The sequence below is a fragment of the Microtus oregoni genome, unplaced genomic scaffold, assembly GCF_018167655.1.
Source record: "Microtus oregoni isolate MIOR12 unplaced genomic scaffold, Mior012 000005F_ref0000423, whole genome shotgun sequence".
In the NCBI taxonomy this organism is placed as follows: domain Eukaryota; kingdom Metazoa; phylum Chordata; class Mammalia; order Rodentia; family Cricetidae; genus Microtus; species Microtus oregoni.
The window spans coordinates 16,863,744-16,884,948 of record NW_024543064.1 but is presented as its reverse complement, the minus strand read 5'-3'; the positions used below and the strand labels follow the sequence as shown (position 1 = coordinate 16,884,948).

Here is a 21,205-nt window from a genome sequence, read left to right as displayed (position 1 = left end):
TCCATCCTCCATGTCAATCCCTTGAGACAATCCCTGTGATTCTCAGCCCTATTCAGCACTGGGATTACAGCAAAGGTGCACAGATTCAAAGTCAGTTGTAGGCCTATTTCTGTATGGCATGGCAGCCAAGCCATCAAGCCATAGGCCACACCTGAGATGGGTCACATATCCTGCCAGGCAGGCTGTCTGTCGCTAACCTAACAAAGGTTGTTGCTCCTTTCTTTATAATTGAGTCGTGTCTTCTCCCCTCCCCACCCCTTTGTGCCTCCATGGCTGTTATGTTGGGATCTGGTCAAGAGAAATAATTGAGGGTCTGGGATAGCATCAGACCCCTCTTTTGTGGGTTTTTCTGTGTAACGGTCCTGGCTGTGCTGTTCTGGTTTTTCGAGACAGGGTTTCTCTGTGGTTTTGGAGCCTGTCCTGGAACTAGCTCTTGTAGACCAGGCTGGTCTCGAACTCACAGAGATCCGCCTGCCTCTGCCTCCCGAGTGCTGGGATTAAAGGCGTGCGCCACCACCGCCCGGCAGGCTGTGCTGTTCTGAAACTCACTTTGGCCTTGAACTCAGAGTACACTTGGCTCAAAGACGTAGAGAAAACGAGAGTCAGATATCAAGCTCACAGCCTGAAGGCCTTCCACAGTCAGCATTAACCCACTGAGGGTGGAGTCCTAGTGCCTGAAACACCTCCCATTAAAGGCCCCACCTCTCAACACTGTCACAGAGGCCATCAAGTCCTCCACACGTGCATTCTTTCAGACGTACATTAAAAAACGCAGGGCTCGATGAACAATTTGGTTTATTGGGTTTGAGGAACTTCATTTCCAGATACATTTGGAAGCAGATCCCTTGACCCTCACTGAATTGGCAGTTGGGTTTGGGATAGGAGTGACAGGTGAGAGGTTTATGAATAACAGGAATTAGTCTCTTTGGGGAAACGAACGCTTTGCCTCCTGGTAGATCCAGTGTCCCACCTACTCTATGCTCCAAACTCTGGAGTCCTTGACTTCTGTTAACAAGGCTCTTGAGTCAGATCCACTTTATTCTGTGTGGAAAGGAGCCAGGGAGGGAAACAAGCACTTTTCCCGATCGTTCCAAGGGATGCTTTTCTACCGAAAAATCTCCAGCCAAACGATTCAAGTCATCCTTCAGTTGTGTTTCAACTGGAGCCAAAGTGATCTAGCGACGGAGCCGAGCGTGGAAAAGGGTGTGTTTGGGACCTCCGCTATCCGCTCTGCCAGCAAGGCGTGAGGGAAGATTGGGGGATAAGCAACTCCCGCGCCGGGCAGCAGCGCCATTGCAGAGCGTGGCCGCAAGGACCCGAGGGGGCGGGGCTCCGGAGGCGGCCACGCGGCCCGAGGCCTAGATTTTCGGCCTCGTAACCGTGCTAGACGAAGTGGGAGGAGCTTCGGCCACGCAAGGCCTGCAGCCCCGCAGCCTCGCCACTACCAGGGGCTCCCACCAACAGACCCCTTTGTGTGCATGCCCCCGCCCCGGAGGCGCCTCAGCCAGTGGCGCTGAGAACCCTCATTGGCTCAGCCCGACGGCCACGCCGATTGGCTCGCGGAGCCACCGGCATGGGGGCCGCTCTCCCTCTCTCTTATTGGCCCGCTGAACTGCCTGTCACGCAACCTCCAGAGCTGATTGCTCGGCCGCACGGAGTCCCTGGATGTAGTTCCGGGAAACCCCGCGTGCTGCCGGGATCGCGTCTCGGTCCATGAGGGGGGGGAGGGGGTGGCGCGCGCGCCATTTCTAGTCGTTTTCAAAGCGCCTCGCGCTGATTCTCACGGGCCCGGACGCCGGCCCCCCGCTCTGCCCTGGTGAGTCTCGCGCCGGCCCGTGGGGGGAGGGGCCGGGAGTCCCGGTTTGACCGGACTCGGCCGGGCCCGGGCTCGGCGACCTGGTCTGCAGTTTGGGTCTTTGCTCCGAGGCCCGAGGGTGGGGGTGGGGATGGGCCGGGGGCGGCTTCTGCTCGGGCCGACCGCGCAGCCGTGGGCCCGAGTCCTGCCGCGGCGCTTCCTCTCTCGCTCATCACCCTCAGCCCCTCCGGTGCCCGGTCCCTCGGTCCGCTGTCCTCCGCGCGGCCTGCCGGTCTCGCGGTGCTTTTCCCGCCTCCGCCCGCCGCTCTCGGCGGCCCGGCCGGGTTAGGATTTCAGGCATTTTCTTGACCCTAGCGCTCTCCCCATAGGCCCGCAATCGGGCCTGGCCCGCATCTCGCCGGGCATCAAGTGGGGTGTGTTGAGAACCGGGTCGCGCCCGAGGGGGTGGGGTGAGCCGAGGGCGGGGTGCAAATCCCAGGGTTACCTGAGCGGGGAGCAAAACTTTTGTGGGAGTCGGAGCGGAGGGGCCGAGGTATGGGGGGGTGCCTCCTACCCGATCCCCGTCCTGCATGCTTGGAGCCTAGATTTGAAGGAAAAAATGACTACTAGAGGCCGTGACACTTGGTTTCGAGCGGCGCCTGAGCTAGGTAATTCTGAAAATGTCCTAGGCGCTCCAGATTGAAAAAGCGCTTCTTTTTCTTACACGGTAGTGACCATGTGGCCAGAATTTCAAGACGACAGCCCAGGGGTTCTTGAAAGGGCCAGTCCTTTCTTGTTAACCGGCTTGAGAATACTTTTTCCTCCTGCCCTTGGAATCAGTGGTAGTGATTAAGGGCTTGACACTACCGAGCTTTGAGATAACGGTTAGCCTTCGTTGGTTCTTTTAAAGCCCTTCTCTTTACATTTTGCTTAGAGATGCTCGCCAGAAGTCAGGGAGGAGCTAGTATTGACTTCCCAAGTCTCCCAGTGGCCCTTATAAATCCTACTTTAAATGGCTTTATTTTTTTTTCAAAAAAAAAAAGTTTAGGTCAAAGATTCCAGTTACGTTAGTATATTTGCTGCATCCAGAAATATGGTTTGGCTGTGTGGCATTGTGTTGCATTGATATGAGTTTTAAATGGTCTCATAATATAAAAGTCTTTTAAATGAGCACTTTGTATTCGGCTTGAGGTTTTCTTTTTGTCTTGTTCTGAAGGTTTTATTTTCTGAAGTCAATTTTACTTTTTTTGGGTTAAAGTTGACAAAATGGAAATTTTAAAACAATTTCAATATCGGTGATAGTCATAACTGTCTTGTGCTTAAAATATAACTTGTCATTTTGCTTCACGCATACTTTAAAAAAGAAACACTTCACCTTAACAGATACTCATTGAACTTCTCCGTTAATTTGCTTCTCCTGTAACCTAGTATTCACAGGTGCAGTGCTGTGATGGGCTTGTGGTAGAACTTTTGAGTTGTGGTGGTCTTACTGTAGTGTTTGGGAGGGGATGGGAAAACACAACAAAAAGATTGGGGATTTTAGAATACTTCTGAGAGGACTAGGTTGTATTAATCAGTAAGTATGCTCATCTTATGTGCCAATAGTTTCTTGTGCCGCCAGTTTTGGATGTTTCCATTTTTTGCTAGTTAATCAGAATCTGAGGCTTTCCTTGAGATACGTTTATCTATTCAGACTTTGACTACAGTCGGCGTCTCTGTAGAGAGAGTTTCGTGATGCTGGGAAGTCATGCAGTTCAGGTCATTCTCAGTAACACCGTTCACATTTTCCTTCCTGCTGTTGCCTCCCTGCCCTCTTCGGCTTTCTCCTCTCATTAACTTCAACTAAATACCAGTGGACGTTCTAGCGAAGAGTTGTTTTACATCAAAAAACATCACCTGGCGCATTTGCATAGTGTTTGATGAGTAATCTGGAAGTGATTGGTTATTTTAGGAGTTAGTGCTTTTAGGTGACTTGTATTTTCTTCTTAGCTGTCTATCTTGAGTTTCTTTAAGAAAAGTAGGCATTTTCTTGAGACCCACCATCATCATGCCTTTATTTCAGTATGTTCTGCAATATCTTTATTGTGCCACCAGTTATCTTCATCACATTATAATTTCAACGCAAACAAACACTTAAATTCCCTGACTCTGAGGTAGTATAGACTGGCCTTGTATGCTTTTGTGATTATTTACTCTCTCTTCAGGGAATTAGTCCATTTCAGCATTATATACAGGCTGAACATACAAAATGATTTTGGTAGGCTAATCTGAGAAATCTGGCTGAAGTTTATGCCAAGCAGATAGTGTTTGTGAAGTTTTTTGGAAGTTGTCCATTCAGCATTTTTTGCAGCTTTCTTTCACTGGCAAGAAAAATTCAGTTTATACTTCTTATTTTTTTAAAGCAAAAAGCAACCTCAACTTATTTTTATGTAGACTTTAAACAATGGCTTAGCTTTTAAAGTTGGTCATTTTTTCTTTTAAATCTGTGAATGGGAATAGCAAATTAATCTTAGAACAAAATTAATGTGAAAGTTGTGTTTTTGTTTTTTTTTTTTTAAGTTAGGTGGAGAGAATCCAAGCCACCAGCTCGTTGAACTAGATACAACATGGATTTATTTCATAGCTATGTTGTTTCTGAAGCAGAGCTAGGAAAAATGGAAAGTTCTTAAACCTTGACTAAGTGATGTGTGGGTATTCATTCTGCTTTAAACCAAACTTTAGAAATCTATAAGCTGAGGGGCTTTTAGGATTTTGTGGTGGTTTGTTGATCTGCTCCCCAGAACACAATGGCTGCTTTTGTTACTCAGCAATTGTAACTTTCAGTAAATTCAAGCCCTTTTAACCCAGAGTACATGAAGTTGCTTAAGAATCTAACACTTCCATGTACGTTTTCTATAGTTTCACAAGATTATTATTGAAAATTTAGATCAGATGCTCACAAAAGGCATAAGATATTCTGGATAGTTGTTATTAGCAGCATGTGTACAAATTAGTTCAGATAAGTCATGCATTGTCCTACAAACTAGTTATTTCTGGCTTAATGTAATATAGCTCCTGAATTTTTTCCAGCAGCATAATAAAATGGCTAATCAGGTGAATGGTAATGCGGTACAGTTAAAAGAAGAGGAAGAACCAATGGATACTTCCAGTGTAACTCACACAGAACACTACAAGACACTGATAGAGGCAGGCCTCCCACAGAAGGTGGCAGAAAGACTTGATGAAATATTTCAGACAGGTATAATATGCATTTCTTGTTTCTGACTGGTTATGAAAGTGAGGGCAAACCACGTTGAATTTTACAGATTTTTAAGGTTAAATAATGCTTACTGTTTCTGATCTGTGTAGAGCTGAATATACTTTCCCTTCATTGAGGGCATATTGGGTTTGACTTTGATATTCCTATTTTATTATTTTGAAGCCTTCTTAGTGTTGAATATGCAGTCTTAGTTGTTTCAGAACAGAACATCAATTTGTCTTAGATTTACTACCAATTAAAATGTATGTTTCAGCATACCAAATTTTGCATTTCCCCCTTAACCTAAATCAGTCATCATTTTGCTTTTACTTTTCTGCTTTTAGCTTTTTAAAAGTGACTGTTAAATCAGCTTAGGTCTGATTAGGTGGCATAGTAAGAAGAATAGTTAGACTGTACTGTCTGAAACGATAATATGTCAGACTCCTTGAGAGTTTGTGGCCTGTCTAGTTTCTAATAGACAGAAATTCACATCTCTCAGTAATTTGGAAGTGTTTGGTTTGTAACAGCTGTTTTTTGTTTTTGTTTTTTTTTCTTAATGTGTAAGTCCCATGCTCAAGTGCTTAAGCAAATTTGAACATCTTAATTTGGTTGGTTGTAAGTGGTTTGAAGTTTTAAAGAGGGAGAGAAATATTTACCCTTAGGGAATGGTGTTCGTAAATAAATGTGTCCTCCTTTGGGGCCATAGATGGAAACTTTCTTCCTCTGTGTTTGTGTGCCTATTCAGATCAGGAGAGAGGATTGAATTGTTTCTCTTAGACATAAGTTTCAAATACAGTAGACAAATAGCTGTGCTTTTTTTCTTAAAATATTTTAAATCTCACAGTTGAGATTTAATTTTAGATACTAAAATGGCTTATAAAAATGACTCCTGAGTGATGGTCCCACTTGAAAACCAGTTCTCAGGAACTTTCTGTGACATTCTGCCTTAGAGAACTGGCAGTGATCTGCTTAGAGATGCTCCCTGTATAGTGTTTTGTTACTGCTAAGAGGCTGATGGTTTGGGTGTAGGATTGTATTGACAGGATGGATTGATGATTGTCCTGAGTTGTGGCTTTGGGTGGTGGTATGAAATATTCAAGTAAGTCACTTAGCCATGCTCATTTTGAGCTTTTAAAACGTGACATGGCAACGTTTTTAATCAATAACTTTGCAAGTGGCATCACGTTTATTTTCAATTTATTTACTGTATGAAATAAAGTTCTTTTTGGCTTTTCCAGAATAGGATCACTTTTGGTGTTGGTTCATATGGACTTGGGGAAGGGGCTGTTAATCTGTCAAATATTTCTATTTTACATTGGATCAATTCTGAAAAGGTGCCTTATGTATTAAGTTATTTTTAACATAGATATTCTGTTTGAGTTAAGGAGACTACATATATAGAATGCAGCACATATATATTCTGCATACTTTATTTAAAAATCTAACATTTTTACTGACATTTGAAAGAAATGGTCATTATTGACAGTGTTGTGAATGCCACAGCATCTTTTAAGTCTTGGCTTGTTATTTCAGAAGAGAAAAAGACTGCCATAAATACGACATTCAGAGCTGATTTAGCAAGCTGCACTTGCATTTGTAGAATCATTGAAAATTATGCCTTTCCACATTCTGACTGCAGCAAAATAGATGCTTGGATAAATACATTTTAATTTATCATTGGTGCTAAGGAGGGAAAACCTTTGACACTTTTTGGAGTGGAAAGAATTAAGTAAAATTGGTTCTCCTATTTTTTCCTACCTCTTCCGTGGTGAACAATTAAAACAACCTGTGATTTGAATATTTTTTAAGAAATACAGTGTATTCTTGCCACTCTAATATAAACCAGAATTTCTTAAATGAATGGTTCATCTTTAGTGCAGTATGTGCATCAGACTTTCAGAACTTACTGCTATTTGGAAAGTTGGAAACATTTTAGGATCTTGAGATTTTTTGTTGTTTTAGTTAAAATTCATGCTTATAGTTGACATTTTATGTTTGATTTTTGTACTTTCTACATCTTATTTGTATAACTATATATATGCATATAGTTAAATGAGAATGTAGTTTGTAAGAAATGAATGTAACAGCTCTCTCTAGGACAGTTTAGCTTGCCTCTTTGCAATAATGTTAACCCTTTTCAATTTGATTTTTAGGGTTGGTAGCTTATGTCGATCTTGATGAAAGAGCAATTGATGCTCTCAGGGAGTTTAATGAAGAAGGAGCTCTGTCTGTACTACAGCAGTTCAAGGAAAGTGACTTATCTCATGTTCAGGTAAGGTCAGTACTAGCAAATGCCTCTGAGCAGTTAATAGTCTGCAGCTTTTGAACTGTGACAGTCCTGTTTTTGCCTGTGGGGAAATGGTCTTTTTGTGTGTATGACTATCTCTCCTTTGAAAAACTTAAGGGAAAAAAGATCTGTGTCAGAGTTACTGAAGCATAAGCACAAAGCAAAAGTCTTCTCCACCTTTTTATACAGTAAGTTCCTTCAAAAGCTTAACCCATGGTTTGATTATTGTTATTAAGATTTATAAGTTTGAATTACTTACATTAAAAATATTCTTTGGGTTATTTGATCTATTTTTGTGTGAGAAATACTTTTAGACATCTTGGAAAGATAGTCCAGCTTCAATTAAATATTAATAAATGGAACACGTTTTTCCCCCCTCCAGTTTTGAAGGTAAGCTCCCTGAGGCTGTCTGTTCCTGTCTCTGGTACATAGTGACTACCATAAAAATATCTGTTGAATGAATGGAATGAAAATGAAATTTCATTGTGTATTTGACCCTTCAGAGATTCCTGGTAATTCTTCCTTTTGGATTGCTTGCATGTTTTAGAACAAAAGTGCATTTTTATGTGGAGTTATGAAGACCTACAGGCAGAGAGAGAAACAGGGCAGCAAGGTGCAGGAGTCCACAAAAGGGCCCGATGAGGCAAAGATCAAGGTAAACACGACTGGGGCAGGGGCTACAGTATTGGTGCAAAAGCTCTAATTCAGGCCCTTCCTTCGTCTGACATAGATGCATGCTTTTACTTTCTTTATATGCACTGTTTATATTTTGTTTGTTTGCTACAGGGTCCCATTATGCAGCTCAAGCTGGCATGGTACTCACTGTGTATCCCAGGCTGGTCCCAAATTCATGGAGATCCTGCCTCAGCCTCCTGAGTGTTGAAGTGAAAGGCCTGAACTGAGCAAGTCTGGGACTTTTTCCCTTGGGAAAAACTGTTGTATACTAACTTTAAATTTTCCCTGACCTCAGTTTATTTATAAATGGTAATGGTTGTGCTTACCTCCTGGAGTAGTGGAGATTAAGTGAATTCATATGTAAAGTGTCCACCCTCTCCAATCATTAATATTTAGATAAACTGCTTTGAAAGACAAATAGGCTTTTCTTGAAAGACCTAGTAAATGGGTATTGTTTTGTAGAGATTGCCCCCAGCCCCAGCCTTGGGGATCTGATCCAGTGCTTCACACATGCTAAGCAAGTGCTTGATCCTGGGCTGGACTACCAGATTTAATTTGAATGGTATTGAATGTTGGAGTTGTTTGTTATGGTGGCTTATGTTTAGATATACCTAACTTTGTAATGTGCCTTTACACTTTTATCCTCACCATTTGTAAAGTGACCTAGTTGCATTCCTTTAAAAATTTCAAACTAATGCCAGCTAGCCTGGTCTACAAGAGCTAGCTCCAGGACAGGCTCCAAAGCTACAGAGAAACCCTGTCCTGAAAAACCAAAAAAAAAAAAAATTCAAACTACTGTATAAAAACTCTGGTTGACCCCTTAACGACTCAAAGATCCCAGCCTTTAAAGATTTTTTTTTTTTTTTCAAGACAGGGTTTCTCTGTGGCTTTGGAGCCTGTCCTGGAACTAGCTCTGTAGACCAGGCTGGTTTCTAACTCACAGAGATCCGCCTGCCTCTGCCTCCTGAGTGCTGGGATTAAAGGTGTGCGCCACCATCGCCCAGCGCCTTTAAAGATTTTTACTTCCGGAGTACCCCTCTGTTTTGCTGAAGGCCCCCCCCCCCTCTGTCTCTCTCTCTCTCTGTCTCTCTGTCTCTCTCTCTCTCTCTCTCTCTCTGTATGTGTCTCTTTTTCTTCATTCCTAATTAAGGCCTTTCTTTAACCGCCTTCAATTCTGGTTTGAGGTAGTAGTTCAACAATTTGCATTTACTAACTAGCTGATTGGCTGTCTATTTGCCTTTAGTGATAGGTATACTATGGAAATAGTATGTGTAGTTCAAAAGACAGTACAATAGAAATTCACTGTCTGGCATCGTTGGTTTCCTGGCTTTGTGCAAGATAAACCTGGTATTTCTAATGATACAGTTAAAAAAAGAGAAATAATTTGTGTATATTTTGTCTTAGTTAAGAGTATCTATTGTTGTGATAATACTATGACCAAAAGCAATTTGGGAAGGAAAATGTTTATTCCATCACAGTCCATCACTGAGGAAAGTCAGAGCAGAAACTCAAGGCAGGAACCTGGAGGCAGGAACTGATGCAGAGTCTGTTGAAGAACCTTACTTACTGCCTTCCTTCCCATAGTTTGCCCATTTTGCTTTTTTATACATCCTGGGACCACCTGTCTAGGGATGGCATTGCCTTCGTGTGTTGAGCCCTCCTATATCAATCGTTAATTAAGAATATACCCCATAGACTTGCCAGGCAGTTTTATGGAGTTTTTATTAATTAAGAGTCCTTCCTAGATATGTCTAGGTTGTATCAAGTTGACAATCCAACCAGTACAATTGCTAATTTGTATGTTATTTGTATAATATGTATACTTGGTTGTATTTGATATTACATGTATATTTGTTTTTAAAAGCTTTGAATCAAAGGTAGAAAAATGAAAGATCCAAGACGTCCATCCCTGTGGAATCTTAGGGTTAACTAAACCTAATACACGTAAATCTGGTGTTGCTTTGTATAATTAGAAACTTAACATGCAAAACTCTTCTCTTTCTTGGTAGATTGCATATTTCATTTGCCAGCAAAAGATGCTCTATATGTCTTTCATATGAATGCTACCTATAGTGCATGCTTTTTGAGGACAAGGGCATATTTTCTATGACATAACTGTTAATAAAATGGGACGATAATCAAGAAATAATAAGGTTTCTTCTTTTGAAATCTGACTATATTTGGTAGTTGCCAGATTTAGGGTATACTTTGAGAATTTCCAGTTTTTCTGGACTTTGTTATAGTAAGAATATGCAACAAATAAATGGAACTGGAGTTAAGGACAGTTATGAGCCTCCATTTGTGTGCTGGGAATCAAACTTAGGTCTTCTGCAAGAGCCGTAGATGCTTTTTATTTCAGAGCCTTATCTCCGGCCACCCCCTTTAGATATTTTAGTGTTGTTTTTAATTATATGTATACGTGTGTGTTTGAGTATAGGTTTGTGCACATGACTACAGTGCCCGTGGAGGCCAGAAGAGGGTATTGGGCCTCTGGACCTGGAGTTACAGTTAGTTTATTATGAGATAGTTCACAAGATTGCTGGGAACTAATCTATGATCCTCTGTAAGACCAGTAAACTCTTTTAATTGCTAATCTATGCTTGCTTTTTGCTTTTATTTGAGACATAGCATCTCTGTGTAGCTCTGACAGTCCTAGAACTCTCTCTGTAGAGATCCATCTGCTTCTCTGCATCCTGAGTGCTTGGATTAAAGGCATGCATTACTATAGCCAGGCCCCATCCTAGGTTTTTACGTGATACTGGGGATAGAACCCAGGGCTTCAAGCTAGCTAGATAAATACCTTTATCAACTAAGTTATATTTTCAGGTGCCTCCTTTTAATCTCACCATAAAATACATTAAAAAAATTTATTTAGCTTTATTTTATGTGCATTGGTATGAAGGTATCAGATCTCCTGGAGTTGTGAGCTGCCATGTGGGTTCTGGGAATTGAACCCAGGTCCTCTGAAAGAACTGCCAGTGCTCTTAACCCACTGAGTCATCTCTCCAACCCTCCATAAAATACATTTAATAAGATGCTATAGTAACTTAAAAAAGATTATTATACTGATTTGTGTGTGTTTATATTTTCAAGTATAACAGATGTGTAATTAATTATGTTTAGGCCTTGCTTGAGAGGACTGGTTATACTCTGGATGTAACCACAGGACAAAGGAAGTATGGTGGTCCTCCACCAGACAGTGTGTACTCAGGTGTGCAACCTGGAATTGGAACAGAGGTACGTCTTATCCTTTTGCCAAAATTCTTTCCAGTGCATTAACTGTATTATCTAGTGTATGATGGGGGTAAAGTACTTTATTCTTTTCAAAGTGTTATATTTGGTGCTGTCTATATCCACTTTGTGCCATTGTTACAAAGGTTAATCTTTTTTTTTTCTTTTTGGTGTTTTGAGACAGGGTTTCTCTGTGTAGCCCTGGATGTCCTGGAACTCACTCTGTAGACCAGGCTGGCTTCGAACTCAGAGATCCACCTGCCTTTGCCACCAGAGTGCTGGGAGTAAAGGTGTGCACCACCACTGCCTGTTGCAAGGATAATCTTGGTGTAGATATCTCAATTCTTTTTTGTTTTTGTTTTTTTTTGAGATAGAGTTTCTCTGTGTAATAGTTTTGACTGTCCTGAAACTTGCTTTGTAGACTATGCTGGCCTTGAGCTCACAAAGATCATTCCACCTCCTGAGTGCTGGGATTAAAGTGTGCACAAAGAAATACAGAATTTGAGCTACTGCTAAAGGGAGAAGCCATTATCTACCTATCATCTATCTGTCTACCTACCTATTTCCCTCCCTCCCCCTGCGGTTTTTTTTTTTTTGCCTTATTTTTTTGGGGGGGGGGTGGTGCTAAGAATTTGAGTTTGGGGCCTCATGCATTCTGAACAAGTGTTCTACCATTGTGTTACGCCCTTGACTCAGACCTTTTATTTGAAATGGTATCTTTTTTTTCTCTTATATTTTCTGAGACAGGGTTTCTCTTTGGCTGGCCTCGAACTTACAGAGATCCGTCTGCCTTTGCCTCCCAAGTACTGGGATTAAAGCGTGTACCACCCCTGCCCAGCTAAGAAATAACTCTTGACTTTTGTGAAAGTTTCTTGCTCATACTGCTGGAGTGCTGGGGTGACAAGTTTACTGCACACCAGGTTTATGTAATGCTGAGCATCTAACCCAGAGTTCTTGTGTGTTCAATAGACAAGTACCCTACCCATTAGGTTCCTCCTACATCCTATAGCCCTAGTTCCCCATGTGCTTTTTATTGTAGCATTCTCCTATCTTTTAAATGGAGAAACTAGGCAATAAAATAACCCATTATAGCAGGGACTTTTTTGGATTTCATGTCTCCATTGTCTATTTTTAGTACTTAGCATAGAGCCAGGAACACAGTGCACACAGTATTTGATGAAAGGGTTTTTGTGTGTGTGTGTGTGTGTGTGTGTGTGTGTGTGTGATAGAATCTCATTGGGGTGTGGGTATGATGTAGGATATGAGTGTGAAGGATGGAAGTCAGAGAGAGACCTGCTTTTGGGAGCCCGTTCCTTCTGTCAATTCTGGGGACTGAACTCAGATCATCAGGCTTGTTAAACAAGTGACTTAACCCTCTGAGGTATTTGCTGGACCTCATACAGTCCAGGCTGGACTTGAACTTGTTGTCTAGCCTCTCAGGGTCTGGGATTACAGCCATGTGCTACATTCCCTTGTTTGTAGAAGTTTCTTAAATAGCATGATAGGGGTGAGGAGGATAAGGGTAACTTCTTAGATAATCACGGTGTCTGCTCATTATTTGGGGAGTATCATTGTTAGACATTAGAGTTAAGTTTTAGGTTGTCTGTTAGAGACATAAGAAATTAAAAATTTACTCAGCCTTCCATATGGACAGTTTTTAAGGAGAGAGTGGCATCTTTAGGCTATTATAAATTGAATGGTCATAAAAGCTAAAACATATATATATATATTAAATTTATTATGTATACAATCGTTTCTCTGCATGTATGCTTGCAGACCAGAAGAGGGCACCTCATTACAGATGGTTGTGAGCTACCATGTGGTTGCTGGGAATTGAACTCAGGACCTTTGGAAGAGCGGGCAATGCTCTTAACCGCCGAGCCATCTCTCCAGCCCCAAAAGCTAAAACTTTGATGACCTAAAGAAAAGATAATTTTTTTGTTTGTAAATGGATAAGCAAAGATGACTGTAGTTAGCATTACTTTAAAGAAAAAAAAAGGTGTTTGTGTGTGTTTGATGTGTAGATGTATGTGTGGAGATTAGAGGACAGTTTGTAGAGTTGGTTCTTTCTACCCTGATGTGGGTTTAAGGACTGGATTTAGGTCACTAGGCTTATGCAGAAAGTACCTCTACTGGCTGAGCCATTTCACTGCCACAGTATCATTTATTTGTTTGTTTGGTTGGTTTTTTTCAGGTTTTCGAGACAGGGTTTCTTTGTGTAGCTTTGGAGTCTGTCCTGAAACTCACTCTGTACACCGGGCTGGTCTTGAACTCACAGATCCGCCTGCCTCTGCCTCCTGAGTGCTGGGATTAAAGGTGTGTACCACCACCTCCTGGCTCACAGTATCAATTTTAAGGTCTGTGTTCTCTTAGTATAGTATGGTCATTGCCTTTTGTTCTTTGACATTCATTATCATGTTATAATAGTTAATATTCTGTTTCTTAATGTTTACTATTAAAAGGGATTCTAAGCATTTTTCGGTTTAGAAACACTAGAACCATCTATGTATTATTAGTTTGTGGCTGTTTTTAAATCATAGAATGTGGCTTGTAAGAAGACTCAGTGGGTTAAGGTGTTAATTGCCACATCTAATGACCTGAGTTAGATCCCCAGGACACATGATGAAAGGAGAGAACCAACTCCTGCAAGTTGTCTTCTGACATTAACATGTGTGTCTTGGTGTGTACTCTTATCCCCAATATAAATATAATAAAAGAATAAATTATGTGATTATCAGTAGGGTTGGAATTGGGACTCTGAGCCATGTAGGTTCTTTATAGAAACATGAATCACCAATGAAACATAGGATACAAATAAGTAATATTTTAGTCTTTTTTCTCTCTTGACCTGTCATTAATAGCTTCTTTCCATCCTTTACCATTTTTGGGGGGGTGGGGGGGTTTCAGGACATTTTTCTATGTGGTCCTGGCTGTTCTGGAATTTGCTTTGTAGACCAGGCTAGCATCTTAGTCAGATCCATCTGCCTGCCTCTGCCTCCCTAGTTTTGGGTTTAAAGGCATGAGCAGCTGCTGCCTGGCCTCATCCTTCACTTTTTCATAAATAATTATGATTACATTTATGTATGCACATGTCACAGTTCACATGTGGAGATATTAGGACAACTTGTGGGAGTTGTTTCTTCTACCATGTGGGTTCTAGGAATGGAATTCAGGTTGTCAGTTTTTGCAGCAAGTGCCTCTACCCACTGAGCCTCTCACCACCCCCTACCCTTCATCTCTCTCTCTCTATTTTGAGACAGGGCCTCTCTACATAGCCCTAGCTATCCTGAAACTCACTATTTAAACCAGGCTAGCCTCAAACTCAGAAATCCATCACCTGCCTCTACCTCCCAAGTGCTGGGGTCAGAGGTGTGCACTACTGTGCCCAGCCCCATTCTTCATCTTTTGCTAGTTCTTTCTTTTCTCTTTCTCGCTCACTTGATCTTGCTCTCAGTTTTTTTTTTTTTTTAAAGAGTTTACTTATGTATACAACATTGTGCCTCCATGTATGCCCGCATGCCAGAAGAGGGCACCAGATCTCATTACAGATGGTTGTGAGCCACCATGTGGTTGCTGGGAATTGAACTGAGGACCTCTGGAAGAGCAACCAGTGCTCTTAACCACTGAGCCATCTCTCCAGCCCCCTTGCTCTCGGTTTTTGAGACAGGGTTTCTCTGTAGCTCTGGAGCCTGTCCTGGCACTCGCTCTATAGACCAGGCTGGCCTTGAACTCATAGAGATCCGCCTGCCTCTGCACCCTAAATGCTGGGATTAAATGCAGGCGCCACCATCACCAGCCTACAAATGCTTGAGATTAAAGGTGTACAACACCATAACCTGGTTTGTTTATGTACTTTCAAAGCAATGTAGAAATGTGGTTTAATTGGGCCTGGTGGCTCAAGCCTGTAATCCAAGCTACTTGGGAATTAGAGACAGGAGAGCCTCAAGTTCCAGGCCTGTTTGGGCAGTTAGCGAAACCATACCTCAAAATAGAAGGAAAAAAGGGGTTAGGGCTGGTGTGGTTAGTGATGCAATTTACATTTGTAATCCCAGCTCTTGAGGAAAGTAGCTCACTTTGGGTTTTGAGGCCAGTCAGGCTACATAGATCTGCTTCGAAAAACAAAAAACTAAATGGAGAGAGGGAGGAGATAATAGGCAGTGATAGAGTCCTTTATATGTTCAAGGCTTTAGGTTCTGTCCTAACATCACAGAGAGAGAGGTTGTGACCCACTTATTTTGAACTCGTAGTATTTTTTTCCCTGTTAGTTTTAATATTTCTTTGCTGGTTTGTTTGAAGCAAGGGTCTCACGTACCTCAGGCTGTGTTCACATTTGTTGTGTGGCTGAGACTGCATCAGCGTTTGTGGCTTAGAGTTTGTTCTTAGCATTTGAATTTTCTTGCCGAAATAAACTAAAGCCAAGTAGTGCTGGCGCATGCCTTAGATTCCAGTACTCAAGAGGCAGAAGCAGGTGGCTCTCTGAGTCTGAGGCCAGCCTGGTCTACAGTGAGTTCTACGACAGGCTCCAAAGCTCCATAGAGAAACCCTGTCTAGGAAAACAAAAACAGTTTTTTTTTCTTTCTTATAAACACATCTACAGGATGACTGGACTAAAAATGGAATCAACTGGTTCTTTTTTTTTTTTTTTTTAAGATTTATTTATTATGTATGCAACATTCTGCCTCCATGTATGCCTGCTGGCCAGAAGAGGGCACCAGATCTCATTACAGATGGCTGTGAGCCACCATGTGGTTGCTGGGAATTGAACTCAGGACCTCTGGAAGAGCAATCAGTGCTCTTAACTTCTGAGCCATCTCTCCAGTCCTCAACTGGTTCTTATTTTCCTCGTTTTTAAGGTTTCCTGAAACACCTCCAAGAGGGCAAGCAGCACAGTTTGAAAGTAGTCCTTAGTGTTACACCATTCAGTGTGCTTGTTGAGGCCAGAGGTTAAGGCTAGGTGCCTTCTCAATTGCTTCCCACCATATATTTTAAAAAAGATGTGTTTATTGTGTGTATGAGAGTGCTTACATATGTGTAGAGGCATCAGTTCCTAGAACTGGAGGTGCAAGGCGTTGTGAGCTTCTGTTGTAGGGGCCAGGAATTGAACTTGGGTTCTTTGCAAGAACACCAAGTGCTTGTAACTATTGAGCCATCTGTCCGGCCTCTACATTTTAAAAATTTTATTTGTTTGTATATGTGCTGTTGGGGAGGCTTGGGTGCCATGGCTTCCATTTCATAGTGTGCTTGTGGTCAGAGGACAACTATGTGGAGTTGGTTCTCTCTTACCTTGATGTGAATTCCAGAGATTGAACTCAGGAACTCAGGTTGTTGGACTGAGTCATCTCGCTGACTCTCCACCTTTTTTTTTTTTTTTTTTTTTTTTTCATTTTTCAAGACAGGGTTTCTCCGTAGCTTTTGGTTCCTGTCCTGGAACTAGCTCTTGTAGACCAGGCTGGCCTCGAACTCACAGAGATCCGCCTGCCTCTGCCTTCCGAGTGCTGGGATTAAAGGTGTGCGCCACCACTGCCCGGCTCCACCTTTTGTTTTTTATTTTTTCATTTTATTTATTTTTGGTGCATTGGTGTTTTGCTTGCGTGTATATGTGTATGAGGGTATTGGAGTTATAGACAGCTATAAGCTGCCGTGTGGGTGCTGGGAATTGTTTTTATTTTATGTGCACTGGTGTTTTGTATTGGTGGTGTTGAATCTCTTTGGTCTAGGGTTCCAGACAGTTGTGAGCTGCCATGTGGATGCTGGGAATTAAACCTGGGTCCTCTGGAAGAACAGCCAATGTTAACCGCTGAGCCATCTCTTTAGTCCTACTTTTCACATTTTTGAGTCAGGGTCTCTCAGTGGGTAACGTGCTTGAGGCCAGCATTAGTCTGAAAGCTGGGCTTGCTGAAAAACGTCCACACCTCAATACACAGTGGGAGGCAGAGACCCATAGGTCTCTGTAGACCAGGCTGGCCTTGAACTCAGAGAGAGTCATCTGCCTCCTCTTCCTGAGTGCTGAGATTCAAGGCATACCTAGCACCTTTTTTGTTTCTTCCTATGTCTTTGTGTACTACTTGTGTGTGTCAGTGTGTAGAGGTCCTAGGTATTAGACACCCCCAGGATCTGGAGTTATAGGCAGTTGGTTCTTGGAATTGAACTTGGGTCTTCTTCAGGAGCACTATATGCCCTTTAACTCTAGCAGAAACGTCCATCATTCTTGTACATTTCTCATTCTCAGGATAATGCTTAACAGTTTGTTAATGAGTACATACCTCTGGAAGTAGCTTATAAAAAGTGTTATCTAATGAGTTTAATTTTAATATTGGACCATTCTGAAGCACTGATGTCAGTTAAAACCAAAGAAATTTTAATGATGGCTGTAAGAAAACAGAAACAAATATTAGTGTAGGTTATGATGGCACATGACTAATCCCAAGGTGAATATTTGGGAGGTCAGGTCAGAGGATCAAGACTTTAGTCATAATGTAAATAATCTGATCTGCAGGCTATCAGATATGCCACCCCTGTGAAAGGGTCCCAACCCATAGCCATTGTATTAGTTGGTTGTTTTTTAAAAAGATTCAAAAGAAAAGGTGGGTCATTCTTCATTTTTCTTAATGAAGTTTTTACCGGGCTTGTAGGTTTAAGAGACTTTCAAATATATGACTTTGAAAGCCTTGCATTATGAATGGGGAGAAAATGTTTTGCAGTAGTAAACTTCGAACTGGGTAGTTGGCTCGTGCCCAGCACAGGTTGAACTTTTCCTAATAGAGTGTAAATTGCCTGCTTTTCTTACCCTTTTCTGTAGTCTGATTTATTAACCAACTACTAAATTGTGTCTTTTGAAATAATGCATTTTCATTTTAGTTTAGATTAGTGAAACAAACTTACCTGGTTCTAAAAATAATGGCACAAATGTTAACAAAGTAATGTAAATAAATACCTGATGTAGCTGTGCTGTATATATTTCAGAGTATTATTAAACATCATTTCATTATAATAATTGAAAGATAGAGCAAAACTTGCTTTCGCTTTCTAGAACCTATTCCCTCCGATGCAGTGACCTCCATATTCTGTGTATGTTAATTAGACCACATTCCCTACTTTTTGCTATACTTCCAACCTCCTATCAATATGATTTTTGAAATCCACAAATATAAATAAGCTCATTAAAATGCTCTAAGGGGCCGGGTGGTGGTGGCGCACGCCTTTAATCCCAGCACTCGGGAGGCAGAGGCAGGCGGATCTCTGTGAGTTCGAGGCCAGCCTGGTCTACAAGAGCTAGTTCCAGGACAGACTCCAAAACCACAGAGAAACCCTGTCTCGAAAAACCAAAAAAAAAAAAAAAAAATGCTCTAAGGGCTAGAGAAATGGCTCAGTGGTTAATAGCAGTGACTGTTCTTCCAGAGGACCCAGGTTCAAATTTCAGCACCCACACAACAGCTCACAGCTGTCTGTAACTCTAGTTCTAGGGGATCTGACACCCTGGCATCAATGCAAATAACTAAAGTTAAATTATATAAAAAAGAAAATGCTCTAAGCATGGGTTAGAGATACAGTTCTTATAGGGTACTTGGCTAGTATATGTGAGGCTCTACATTTAATTCCTAATATCCTCTCTTCCTTCAAATAGGTTGAGAATGTAACTCTCAGTTGGTGCAGTGCTTGGCTGCGTGCATGAGACCTTGTGTTTAATGCACAGTAGTGCATAAAGCAAACGTGGTGCATGCTTGTAATTACAACACCAGGATAAAAAAAGAAGGATCAAAAGTTCAAAGCCGTTTTTTTCTGCATATTGAGTTGAGGACTAGTCCCTGATACACATGAGATCCTGCCTTAAAAAAGAGAAAGAAGGCTGCATGGTGGTGGTGATGGTGCACAACTCTGAATAAGAACTTCTCTTAGCCGGGCGGTGGTGGCGCACGTTTTTAATCCTAGCACTCGGGAGGCAGAGGCAGGCGGATCTCTGTGAGTTCGAGACCAGCCTGGTCTACAAGAGCTAGTTCCAGGACAGGCTCCAAAACCACAGAGAAACCCTGTCTCGAAAAACCAAAAAAAAAAAAAAAGAACTTCTCTTGTAGAGAGAAGACCCAGACTTGACTCCCACCAATGACATGGAAGCTTATTGTAACTCCAGTTCTAGTGAATCAAACGCCTTTTCTTGGGCTTTTTGAGTAGCAGATATCCATGTGGACAAAACACTCATACATATATAACAGAAAAGGAATTTGTAGTTGGCAGATACGATGGTACAGGCATATGATCCCAGCCCTTTGGAGATGGAGGCAAAAGAATCAAGAATTCTAGATCATCCTTAGCTATGTAGTGAGCATATAAGAGCTTGTTTAGGAAAAGAATTAATATGGATTTTCTGTATCATAGAAGTTGAACCTTGCATGTGTGGTTGCAAGATGAGGAAGTTGGCTCACTAATTAGACTACTTGTTCCAAGTAACTAAAAGTATAGATTCGAATCAGTCATGTATTACTACACTAAGCATCAGTTATAGCTTGCCAGGATTGTCCTGTTAACCCTGAGTGAGCTTGTTCATACATTTAATTTTCTACCCAGTTATCAGTATGCTTCCCTTAGAATGTAAGTCACATTCTTTTTCTGCCCAACACATCTAGAAAAAGGTTTAAACTTCTAGGCATGGTTTAACTTAATTTGACATTATTGTCTGACTTTCCACCACCCTTCACTAAAATTGACAGCTATAGCCTTTAGGCTGCTCTTTTTTCCTTCCTTTCTTCCCTCCCTCCTTTCTTCCTTCCTTCCCTTCCTCCTTCCTTCCTTTTTTTTTAAAAAAATATTTATTTATTTATTATGTATACAATATTCTGTCTGTGTGTGTGTTTGCAGGCCAGAAGAGGGCACCAGACCTCATTACAGATGGTTGTGAGCCACCATGTGTTGTTGGGAATTGAACTCAGGACCTTTGGAAGAGCAGGCAATGCTCTTAACCTCTGAGCCCGTTTTATTTTTTGTTGTTTTTTTTTTTTTTTTTATTAGAAATGGTCTCTCTGGGCAGTGATTAAGGGCTAGGCAAGAATAAACGATGTGCCGCCAGGCATGACCATTAATAATAATATTTTTGCTTTCTTACTTGCAGTGCTAGGGATTGAACCAAGGACCTTTCTTGTTTGAAGGAGACACTATCACTGAGCTATCTACCCAGCCCCAGTGATACTTTCCACATCTTTCTGAGTACTCTTGTTTCTTTGTTATCTATGCTTTGGTCATTGTTCAGAATTTAAAGTATTGCTGTAGATGAGTTTGTAGATAGCAAATGCCTCTCATGTAAATATTAGTTTACTGTTTCATATTTGTGGCTTATAAATGTTACATCAAAAAATAGTTTTTGACCTGGGCATGTCATGCACATCTCTAATACCCAGTACTCAGGAGGCAGAGGCAGGTGGATCTCTAAGTTGGAAACCAGCCTAGCCTACAAAGAGAGTTCCAGGACAATCAGGGCTACACAGAGAAACCTGTCTTGGAAAAAAAAAAAGGACAACAAAAAATTTGTTTTAATGTTGATGTTTGAGAAACTTCAAATTTTTGGTGTAAATGCTGACTTATTTTTACTTTAATGTTTTTGTTATTTTATAACTTAGCTTTGTAATTTTATAATTAAAGAATAACATGACTTTTTTTTTTTTTGACTTCTTTAAATGGTAAAAAAGGAATTTTTTCCTTACCTTACAATTAAATGTGCTTGCCAAACAGGGTAGGTACTTAGGAAGGTGACTGAAGGAAGAGGGTTATTTAAGCACAGGAGTTGGAGGCTGGCCTGGGCAACATAATGATGCCTCATTTTCAAATAATTTGCCTTATAAAGGAATAGACCAAAGACAAGAATGTTTTTGGAAACTATTAAGGTTGCTTTTTAAATAATGACGATTTTAGTATTGAGAAAACTCTATGAAAGCCTGGTCAATTTCGTACTAAATTATTATTTATGAAAATGATGAGTGTTAGTGGGGGA

The 21,205-nt window shown here is 41.3% G+C and overlaps 1 protein-coding gene and 1 non-coding gene across 5 annotated transcripts in view; both read left to right on the top strand.

The window, feature by feature from the left end:
* Positions 1-1,680: 1,680 nt before the first annotated feature.
* The window catches only part of Hnrnpr (heterogeneous nuclear ribonucleoprotein R), a 36,366-nt gene continuing 16,841 nt past the window's right edge, over positions 1,681-21,205 (top strand). Inside the window, exons 1-5 of one of the 4 annotated variants that reach the window (XM_041652114.1) lie at positions 1,690-1,816; positions 4,868-5,033; positions 7,187-7,305; positions 7,868-7,975; positions 11,119-11,232. In XM_041652114.1, the coding sequence (XP_041508048.1) occupies positions 4,877-5,033; positions 7,187-7,305; positions 7,868-7,975; positions 11,119-11,232 (498 nt within the window). In that variant the 5' untranslated portion in view covers positions 1,690-1,816; positions 4,868-4,876. Of the gene's footprint in view, positions 1,817-4,864; positions 5,034-7,186; positions 7,306-7,867; positions 7,976-11,118; positions 11,233-21,205 lie in introns of all 4 variants that reach the window. The other 3 variants (XM_041652113.1, XM_041652116.1, XM_041652115.1) reach the window with 3 other exon arrangements.
* Positions 9,234-9,362, top strand: LOC121448949. The gene has a single exon (XR_005974418.1). It is a non-coding gene; the product is annotated as a small nucleolar RNA SNORA8 (small nucleolar RNA).